At 42.1% G+C, this 11,836-nt stretch overlaps 1 protein-coding gene across 1 annotated transcript; it reads left to right on the forward strand.

Moving 5' to 3' along the window:
* The first annotated feature begins 208 nt into the window (after positions 1-208).
* On the forward strand, positions 209-8,759 carry LOC142433373 (sentrin-specific protease 6-like). Its single transcript, XM_075538365.1, is given in 7 exon segments — positions 209-260; positions 1,186-1,224; positions 5,617-5,755; positions 5,757-5,830; positions 5,833-6,029; positions 6,148-8,665; positions 8,668-8,759. Coding segments are annotated over 7 exon segments (3,111 nt in total).
* Positions 8,760-11,836: the final 3,077 nt, after the last annotated feature.

An 11,836-nucleotide genomic window follows, 5' to 3' on the forward strand; every position in this document is an offset into this window, starting at 1 on the left:
TTTAAATGATAAATTACGCTACGTAACCTTTTTTCCTCGTTTTTTTTAAATGAGGAAAAGAACAGACATTCCAAAAAAGATTATGTATAGATATCCCAATCCAATACACACGTGACAATATACTTAACATGCATAATTGGCAAAGTATAGTCGCAAAGTGATTTAAATTCACATGCAACTAAATCAGCGATGCTCACAGTGATAGAAAATGAAAAATATTGGTGAGGATGTAGAAAGATTCACGCTCTCAGACACGATTGGTGAGTATGCATAATAGCGTATCTGCCTTTGAAAACACTTTTATAATTCCTTTAAACATTTTATATACACAATCTCTATAAAGTGCCGCAATTCCACCCCTCAGTATTTATGCCAGAGCGATGAATCATTTGTTCACCCCGAAACCTATATGCAAACGCTCACAGCAGTATTGTTCATAATAAGCAAAAACTGTAAACAACCAAACTGTACCTGAGTTAGGGAGTAGATAAACAAAATGCTGCATGTATGTGGGTGTGTGAGTGTGTGCGTGTATACATACATACATACACAATAGTGTGCTACTTAGAACATACAGAATAAGTTGTTATATATGAAAGGTGGATTAACATAAAATATGCTAACAGAAGGCACACACAAAATAATCTGTATTTCATGGTACTAGGTATATGAAATATATAGAAAAGGCATAACTATAAAGACAGACACCTATTGCGCCATTGCTGGGGATGAAAGGTGTGGAAATTTCTGTGTACAATACAAAAATGGCATGAGCACATGAGTAGAAAAACAAATGCACTAGAATAGAGCCAAATCTGTGAGAAAGGATAACTAGAGAGCCTTTTAGGTCATTGAGGATATGTTAAACTATTTAATCAGCAGTATGAGAACATTTGATTATCTCTTCATGGACAAATAAATAGAGCCCCATTCCAAGCCATTGGCAAAAAAAACAGATTTCGAATGAATGTTCTTAAATGTAAATATTAAAAATTTAAATATTACCACCAAAATTTCAGAATTAACTGAGGAGCACCAAAAACCAACAGCCTTGATGAGCAACAGAAATGTGGGGGTTAAAGGAGACAGCAGTGGGTGTAAGATACAAAAATAATAATAATTTCGCTGGGCTAGAAGTAGGGAAGCCGAGAAGGTGGCGGTGGATCAGACCGTGAGCTGGAATAGCTTTGGCGAGCTCGGAGACTAAGAGAGATGGTTGTTTTATATATAATTGTATTTTGAAAAACTGTAAATCCACATGGCAATACGGATAGACTCAGAAAAAGAATTCAACAACAAGTAACACCAATTCCTGTTTAAGACACTTGAGAAGCTGGAATGGAAGGAAAATTCCTCAAGACAATACAAGCTATATATGAAAAACCAACGGCCAATGTGGTAGTCAATGGAAAAGACTAACACAATCCCACTGAAAAAGGAGACCAGAAAAGATGCCCCTTGTCCCCACTCTTAATTACTATCATGCTGGACATATTAGCTAACAACATAAGGCAAAGAAAAGACATCAAATGTTTTCCTCTGTGGAAGGAAGAGGTGAAAATATTATTTGCAGATGATATGATTTTATATATGGAAAATCCCAAAAGTTCCACAAGGGGAGTACTGGAAGCAATAGAGGAGTTTGGCAGAGGAGCAGGATACAAGATCAACAAACAGAAGTCCATTGGACTGTTACACACATAGGATAAGACCACAGAAGGGGAGATCAAAAAGGTGGTACCCTTCACAATAGCCAAACACAAATTGAAATATCTAGGGATATACCTGCCTAAAAGAACAAAAGATCAATATGCGGAAAACTACAGAACGCTATTACAAGAAACCAAGAGCAACCTCAACAAATGGAAGAATATCCCAGGCTCATAGATTGGAAGGCTCAATATAGTCAAGATGTCAGTTCTGCCTAAGGCACTCTATAAGTTTAATGCAATCTCGATACAACTACCCTCATCTTCCTTCAAAGAAATGCAAAAGCTGATTACCAACTTCATATGGAGAGGGAAGAAGCCCAGAATTAGCAGAGAACTCCTCAAGAAGAAGGATACAGTAGGAGGGCTTGCTTTACCTGAATTTAGCACACACTATACAACCACAGTGGTCAAAACCGCATGGTGTTGGTACAATGGCAGATACTCACACCAATAGAAAAGAACTGAAAAACCAGAAAAAAATCATCAGGATAGAGACAACTGATCTTTGATAAGGGCCCCAACAATATCCAAAGGGAAGCAGATGCCCTTTTTAACAAGTGCTGCTGGAAAAATATGTATATTTAGCTGCAGAAAAATGAAGCAAGAACCTTATCTCACTCCATGCTCAAGAAGAAACTCTAAGAGGATCAGAGACCTTGAAGTTAAACCTGAAACTATTAGGGCCATCAATGAAGGAACTGGGATGAACTCGAGAACTTTGGCACAGGGAATACGCAGGTTATCAGAAACAGGAAAGGACACAAACACAGAAGAGAAACATATTGACAAATGGGATATAATGAAGATAAAACACCTGTGTACATGGAAAGAATTCACCAGGAGAGCAATCATCTAACACCCTCAAAGATAACCCAATTCAAATAAATAGAAAGAAACAAGTATTGGAGGGGCAGTGTGGAGACAAGAACACTCATCCACTGCTGGTGGACCTGTAAGTATGTACAGCCATATGGAAATCAATCTGGTGATATCTAAGACAGATGGAAATTGTGTTACCATATGACCCAGCAACCCCCTTACTGGGGATATACCCAGAAGAGGTAAGAAAGAAACCAAGGCCAGACACCTGTGCTCCAATGTTCATTGCGGCACAGTTCACAATCACAAGGAATTGGGAACAACCCAAATTTCTATCAACTGACGAGTGGATTCGAAAGCTGTGGTACATACCTACAATGGAGTACTATTCATCGCTAAGAAGCAGTGATGAAACATATGAAGCAAATCAGTACATGGAAAGAACTGGAGGAAATCATGCTAAGCGAAGTAAGCCAAGGACAAAAGGACAAGTACTACTTGAGCCCGCTGAGGTAAGCTTTAAAAAAAATGCAAAAGGGCCATAGTGGAAAAGCTGCTGTATTAAACCTTTCCTGGGCCAAGGACCAGGTAGTATGGCACAGACCAGACCAAATACAGGGATACATATGGTAGACAACTAAAAACGAGGTGGGAAAAGGAAAAAATACTAATAATAAAAAAGAAATGGGTATCAGGGGCACAGGGCACTAACCCACCCAAGGGAAAGGTGTTGCTTATATCTCCACAGGGAAATATGGACCAGGCGTGTTTTAGACAGGGTTCAACACAATTAAAGATCACAATACTTCAACTCAGTGCTCCAAGAGGTCAATGCAACATGCCAGGGTGAAGGAGGGAACCAGTGAAGAGGTGTGAGGGGCAGGCCCTAAACCCAAATACTATGTGGATACCTATCCCTCCCCCCACCCAGAAGAATTTATTTCAAAGGACCTCATTGAATCTGCAGCTCCAGGAGTTGGAGATATCTGATTGGAGCACATGGGATCCGATGAAATGGGAGGAGGAGAGAGTGGAGTACATCCTGACCCACTAGGCCTTGAGGACAGTGTCCCCAATTAGAGAAGCCAGCCCACATGGTCGGCCCCACTGTGAGATATGGTGTCCCTCACTGACCCATAGCCCTACAGGGGACAACACCGGAGACACAGTGAGGGAATTGCGCCCTAGATGATCCCGCCACACCTAGGCAAAACAGTAAAGTGGTGCAACAGAACAGCAAGGAACAGAGCGGCAAGGTCTACAGGGAATGCTAAAGGTGGACTTTGGGCCAGGGTGTGATGCCCCAACACACTGGACTGGAAAACACTCCTAAAGGCCAACAAGGAATACAAGCTTTCTTTTGTTGTGTCGTGTTTTTTCCATCAGTTTATTGTTGTTATGATTTCGTTGTATATTTTTGCTTGGTTTTGCTCTGTCTTGTTTTTGTGCAAGTTATTATCTCCGAAGTTCTGTCTAAATAAGATAGGCTGGATGAACAATCTGGAGGAGAAAACAACGGGACTGAGAGTTCCACAGGGTCTTGGGAGAGGGGAAGGTGGGGCAAAGGTAGTGGTTTTAACAAACCCAGGGACAAAGAACTACAAGTGACCCAAATAGGTTGTGAGGTGGGTGTAGGAGACCTGGCAGGGCATGATGAAGGGTAAAGTAACCAAGAGGAATTACTGAACCCCAAATGAAGACTGAGCAGGATAGTGGGATAAGAGGAAAATCTAAAGAAATAGAGGAAAGAGCTAGGAGGCGAAGGGCATTTATAGAGGTCTAAATAAAGGCATGTACATATGCAAATATATTTATATATGAGGATGAAGAAATAGATCGATGTGCATATATTTATAGGTTTAGTATTAAAGTAGCAGAGTGTCACTGGGCCTCCAGTGAAGTACTCCCTCAATGCAAGAGTACTTTCTTTTATTAAATTGGCATTCTATGATGCTCACCTTCCCGACACAACTGCTGAAGACAAAGCGGGTGAATAAGTAGTGTGGTGAAGAAAGCTGACGGTGCCCCGCTACCAAAAAAATACAGGGTCTGGGGTCTTAAATTTTTTGAAGGTAAACAAGTGGCCATGTAGATCAAAATCAACAAAGTTCACCTAGAAGAAGCACACTAGCCTGTGATTATGAGGGGACGAAGGGATCAGTTATCAGGCATCAACGAACAAAAAAATCATAACATTCTGTGCTCACCTCCCTGATACAATCACTGAAGACAAATGGGCACATAAGCAAATGTGGCAAAAAAAAAAAAAAAGCTGATGCTTCCCAGATATCAAAAGATATAGCATCTGGGGCCTTAAATGCTTGAAGGTAAACCCATGGCCATCTAGCTCTGAAACAACAAAGCTAACCTGGAAGAAGCACACCATCCTGTGTGATCATAAGGTGACGAAGGGATCAGGTATCAGGCATCATCAGAACCAAAAAAGATATCCACGTGAATGAGGTTGGCAGTGCGGAGTGGAGACCCAAAACCAATTTGCAGGACACTGGACATCCGCTTACATAAGGATGGTCTTGCGGATGAGATGAGCTAGTCAGGGTCCGACATAGCAATAATGAAATATACAACTTTCCTCTAGTTCCTAAATGTGTCCTCCTCCCCCACTATCATGATCCCAATTCTACCTTGCAAATATGGCTAGACCAGAGGATATACACTGGTACAGATAGGAACTGGAAACACAGGGAATCCAGGGTGGATGATCCCTTCAGGACCAGTGGTGTGAGTGACTATACGTGGAAAGTGGAGTGAGGTGGATTGGAAAGGGGGAACCGATTAAAATGACTTATATGTGACCTCATCCCTAGGGGATGGAAAACAGAAGAGTGGGCGAGGGGAGACGTCAGACAAGCAAGATATGACAAAATAATAATTTATAAATTATCAAGGGTTCATGAAGTAGGAGATTATGGGGAGGAGGGGAAAAATGAGGGGCTGATGCCAGGGGCTTGGGGGAGAGCAAAAGTTTTGAAAATGATGAGGGCAATGAATGTTCTTTACACAATTGATGTATGTTTGGATTTTGTTAAGGGTTGTATGAGCCCCTAATAAAACTATTAAAAATAAAATAATTGGAGCTTTGGTCGTGGGGAAGCAAATGAAAGAGATTCAGATAAAGATGGGGCAGATCTGCTAAGTGTAGATGAAGATGAGGATTCTGAGACCTCAAAAGGAACAAAGGTGAATTGCCGATCTGAAATTGTTCTTGACAACCTATGTAAGATGAAACAAAACTTTGAAAGGGAATCCATTTGGAGTTAACATGTTAAGCGACCATAAGACTTGAGTGAGAAGACACAAAATGCACCATTATGTTCGGCAACTGTAGTTCATGGTAGACGTTTGCAACATGCTAGCACACGGATGTCATTAGTGCAAGCAGCAGCCCGAACAGAAAGGAACGAATACCCACCTGGTGGCCAGAAAGTTGACACTGCTCCTTTAAGGCCTTTCCGTTGGCCCCAAAGTATTGCCAAGGTGCTCTGATGTCAACAATGCTACCCCTCGTGCCACGCCCACGTCAGAAGAATCCTGCTGGTCTTTCCAGGAATTTCCCGTCAATGTCCGTCCGTGAGCAGCTTGAAGGTCGTCCAAGCTCTGGAAGAGAAAGGACGATCACAGCGTCTGCCGAAGTGGCGGTATGAATCTGTCCAAGGACTTTCATAAGAACTGTACACAAGCCACAGGTCCGAGTGAATCGCCTGGACCGTTATCCGGGATTTCGGTTCCTCAGAATTCTGCAGGCCCGAAGTCACAAAATACAAGAACAACCAAGAAGAGTTATGGCCTCAGCCAGGGTAAGCCCCCCACTGATATGACTGTGAACTGTGATGATAGTAGACAGACATACGTGCAGACTAGTGCGAACGTCATTCTAGCCAATGCGAAAGGAACCAAAATGGCAAAGAGGAAGGAAAGGAAACCCAGCCTTTCACATCCACATGATCCAATCGATTTGTTCAGTGATGATGAGGACAGTGACAGAGCCAACAGAAGAGAGAGCGTAGCTCCTCAACAGGCTGCTTCAGCATGTTGCTCCCGAGCGCCCCCCACCGGGGGTCTGGAAGCAGCCTGCAACGAAAACACACATAGAGGAGGCATTCTGGCCCAAGCCGAGTTAAATAACGCTCCGTTGGCAATTAGAGCAAGCATGAGAGACCCTTTGGGCAGTTTTGGTCTCAACAAGCCTCCAAAACGGCGTAAAATTGTTTCTGAAGAAACCATAGTACATCCTTTGTCCATAAGCTGCCAGAGTTCCTGTGACAGGGTCATTTTAAAGTGTCGATGTGTACGAGTAGGAATACTTCTCCGGGTGTTACTAGAGCCAGTCACTTTTGCTTTGGATTTTATCAAGATAAAGCTAGAAGAACCGGAAGGTGGTCAGGTAGCAATTACCTTAGACACCTCTGATGTAATGAAATGTGACTGGTGTCAAGTCCGAAACCCCCCAGTCGTGTTTCTCCAGACCACACCAGCAGTTTATGGAAAGTTAAGCATGCAGCTGCAAATGCACAAGAAAGAGAAAGTTTGGACTGAGTGTAAAGAAATAAATAAGATACCGAATCTAGAACGATATATCATCTTAAGTTTTGACACTGACCTTGATCTTGAAACAAATACACGATTTGAAAAAATCCTTATTGACATAGGTAGAAAGAATAAGATTTCCAATTTTTTTTCAAAAATTTCCTTTGAAGAAGCCAATACCAGAATTGTTGCCTGTAGAAAAACCTATGCCGAAAGCATCAAAGGAAGTGTGATACAAAAATTAAACATAATGAAAACTATGTCCTTTAACTCTAAAATACTACTTCAAAGCAAACAGAAACTCCAGTTGGTTGGTGATGACAAGGCAACTGGACAGAGCCAAGCCGCCTTTACTGGTCCTGTAGAAAAACTAATAGTGTACCCACCACCTCCAGCTAGAGGAGGAATCTGTGTTACCAATGTGGACCTACACTGTCTAAAGGAAGGGGTATTTCTAAATGATATTATTATTGACTTTTATTTGAAATATTTGGTGCTTGAGAAACTGAAGAAAGAGGAAGCAAACCGAATTCATATCTTCAGTTCGTTTTTCTACCCATGCCTGACTGACATAAAAAGACAGCCTTTCCAGGAATGTACCAATCTATCAACACCAAAAAAGCGACATCTGAGAGTAAAATCCTGGACCCGGCATGTAAATATTTTTGCAAAAGATTTTATTTTTGTTCCCCTTAATGAAAATGCACATTGGTTTCTGGCTATTATTTGTTTCCCTGGCTTTGAGAAACCACAATATGAGCATAATCCTCATTTCCACAAAAATGCACTCGTCCAAAAAAGCTCAACTGTTGTAGACCATTGTATTTCTTTTCCTCCAGCCAACGTAATGGCCAGTTCTTCACAAGCCTGCTCTGCCAAATCTGTAATTTCGAGGATTCTAAACATAAAGGCTCACATGCCTTTATTTCCTTCAAAGGGTCCCCCACAGGAAGAAAGGGACCCTCGGTGTGGGGAACATACATGCAATGTAAAAGGTAGTTTGGAAAAAGTAAGCCAGACTGCAAGTGAAAGTGAAGCATCAAAGAAAGGAGATTCCGTGTGCGAGAAAGTTGTTGATAAGAATAACAGTGAGCATGGGCCACAAGGGGACTGTTTAAGACCGTCACAACATGCACACGCAGTGAGTGAAATCAAGCCAAACTGTCCTCATGAGTCATCCTTCAAAGAGCAGGAGAGCCCTTGCAGCCCGGAGAGAGGACAGTGGCATTTCGAGCCCACCGTGTGTAAGCAACCTTGCATCTTGCTTCTGGATTCTCTACAAGGCCCTTCCCGCTCACATGTTGTGAAAATTCTTCGAGAATATCTAGAGGAGGAATGGGAAATTAAAAAAGGCACCAAGAGGAGTTTTTCCACAGATGTCATGATGGACCTGAGTCCAAACGTGCCCCAACAAAGCAACCTCAGTGATTGCGGTGTCTATTTGCTGCAGTATGTCGAGAGTTTTTTTGAGAATCCAGTTCTCAATTTTGCACTACCTATGGATTTGAAAAACTGGTTTCCTCCTCTAAGAATACGGGCAAAGAGAGAGGAAATCCGCAACCTAATTCTGAAAATGGAGGCAGAGCAGTGCAACGGGAGAACAAGCGTGCATACAGGCTTTCAGAAGAAACGCCTTTAGGTGAAGGAACGCAACCAGATGACGCCAGGATCAAAGACTGACCATTTCTCTTGCCTGGTCAGTTCTGCCTCTAGAAATAATACACTCTTGATTTGGTCTAGACAATAAAACATGCAATTGTCCATGACTCAGAGTGATTTGTAAATTTTCATGCTTCTCTTAATGTCCTATAATTAATTTTCCATAAAGTATGTATTAAGTAAATGTCGATAACCATGTTAATGGGGCAACTTATCCCAGCATTTATAATTTCGTTATTCTCCCATTAGGAAGCTTTTGTTATGTGTTCTCTGTTTCTAGAACTTAAACCTGCAACTTCTAAGCACAAAACAAAAATAGAGGAAAAAATAGAAGAAGAAGAATTTATAATTCATCAAGGTTTCACTAGGGTGTAAAGGTGGGGGGGGGAGGTGAGAGGGAAACAAAGAGGAGCTGACACGAAGGGCTCAAGAGAAAGAAAAGGTTTTGAAAAGGATGATGGCAACAAATGTACTGATGTGCCTGATACAATGGCTGTATGGATGGTTATAAGAGCTGTAGAAGGCCCCTTCCCCTGCCCTCATGGTATCACTACTCAATATCTGTCCTGAATCCTGTGTGTCCTGAGCTATTTTCTGTACCTATGTACATGCTCCGGTCTAGCTAGATTTCTAAGATAGAACGCGGGTCATAATAGTGGGGCGTGGGGGAAGCATTAAAGAAGTAGAGGAATGTTGTATGTTTCACCGGTGCTATACTGCACCTGGATGGCTCGTCCCTTCCTTGAGACCCTTCTGTGAGGGGATGTCCAATGGGGTACTTATGGGCTTTTGGTCTATATTCTGACAAAAATTGGGGTTCTATTCCATAAATAGTTACAAGGTTGTCCTTTCTGCCCTCTCATAAAGGGTGACTAAGGGTTGGCACTGACTTGGGTGTAGTGAGTACACACACGCCCACACACGCTGATACACACACAATGTGAGTGTTATTGTCAACGATACTGAGAATGTGCTCTTACATAAAATTGCTGAGCCCAGTTTGGGAGCTAAGGAAGGGCCCAAAGGAAAATGCTGTTCCACGATGTGGAGTGGGGGCTTCACATGTTCAGGCACAGAGCCAACAGAACACAGAATAATTGGATATCTCATGGACAGAAGGGAAGGACACAACATCCAGGCAGAGGATCCAGCAGCTGGGATGGCTAATCCAGGCTCCTGGCTACATCTGATCGAGCAGGAACAAACAAACAAACGGGAACACAAAAACCAACTTGTGACAAACCATAAAGAAGGAGCAGCTCCACAGATCTTTCTACCGCAGAGTTCCTTGTGGTGGAGGGACCCTGCCAGCCACGGGCGACTTTCTTAGTTTCTAACACAAAATATTTCATAGTGAGGTCTCGGGTCTGTCTCCTACTCTCTTCACTAGATGAGGCAGTAGGTCAAATAGAAAGAGCTTAGATGAAACTGCGCACTCTCTAAGAATATTTTCTCCTTCCTGCGCACAGCAGTACTGCTTAACCATGGCAGCAATAGTGAGCCCTGAGTTGTTCTCCAGGATGCTGGTCTATCTTTACTGTATTCCATATACTTTGCACTTTACTATATTACTCATTTCCAAATGCTGAGCACCAAGCATCATCGTAACTTCCCCATGCACACTTCTGAGCACTGCACAGGAGCAAAGCCTCACACTACCTGACAACATGATAAAGGGCTATGGGTTGTGGCTCCCACGAGTTAGAGGTTTGCAATCCCATCTCGAAGAAAATAAACACAAGCACAGAGAGGTTTATGGTAAATTTCAACTGGATATTCACACAGTGTGCACTGCAGACTAGGGGTGATGGATGGTTTCCACAATTACATAGCGCTTGGAATGGTTATTTAAATTGTTCTACACACCCCCGACGCCCAGCCCCCAGCCCCTCCAGAAAGGGTACTTTTAGATTAGGGATGGCAAATGAATGTCATCTTAAGAGACCACTCCAAACAATTGGTTCCCAGAATGAAGAAGGGCTAAGGCTGCTTTGGGGTCAGGAGGAAGGTGACGGGATCCGTGTCAGATCTATGTCCTGGTGCAGCTTGAATGGAAGGCAACCTGAACGTGCTATTTGATACATCGAATTTTATAAGATGGCTGTCTCCACTGAGTGATTTCCTCTTCTGAGCGAAGTCTCCAGGAAAGATTCCCTCCACTGAGAGCAATCATGGACCCATCGCCGAGGGGCAGTCCAGCAGCACTAAGTCCAAGACTACTCACATGCATGCAATAGTTTCACTGCTTCACCGCTACTTACAGAGCTGACAGAGAACGCTCTAGATCCTGAAGGTGGTTTGAACAGCAGCCTGCAGTATAATTGGGAAAGGTGTCTTCGTTCAATGTATGACGTTAGGATTTGCTATGTAGGTGGAATCCTGTAGGATGCTGACAGTTTGTGGGAATTTTATGTGGAAAGAACTATGCTAGTAAGGTCACTTTTCTATATATTTTTTTGTTTAAGCATTATTCAGCTCTATATGTGTTGAAAAAAGTATCACTACCATCCAGGGCCTGTATTACATATTTTCATAAAGGAAAATATTGTGCCTGTATATCTCCAGCAATGAGTTATTCCTGATTTTAAATTGTGTGGATATTTTCCTCAAGAATCATAAGAATCATAGCTATAATATTTATAATTTATCAAGGGTTGACCAGGTTGAAAGAGTCGGGGAGTAGGGAAAAAAGAGGAGTTGATACAAAGGTCTCAATAGAAAGAAATAATTTTCAGGGGAAATGAGTAGGTAATCCCAGGGGCTTACGTTGATAGCAAATGTTTTGAGAATGATGAGGGTAATGAATGTACAAATGTGCTTTACACAATTAATGTACGTATGGATTATGCTAAGAGTTGTATGAGCCCCTAATAAAATGATTAAAAAATAGAATAGCATCTGAAATCTTCAAAGCTTATTTCCATGTAAGCAGCTTTGTAAGTGAGACATCCGCTAAATCCAAATGGAAGAAGCACACCAATATCCATAATCCAAGGGTTGTAAATTACATCATCAAAATCCCAAATTTGGAATAGTATCAGAGTTATAAGATTTTGAGGTGCAGAGGGCTATGGATTACAGTGGGAGCCTGAATTATA

This window comes from Tenrec ecaudatus, chromosome X (assembly GCF_050624435.1).
Source record: "Tenrec ecaudatus isolate mTenEca1 chromosome X, mTenEca1.hap1, whole genome shotgun sequence".
In the NCBI taxonomy this organism is placed as follows: Eukaryota; Metazoa; Chordata; class Mammalia; order Afrosoricida; family Tenrecidae; genus Tenrec; species Tenrec ecaudatus.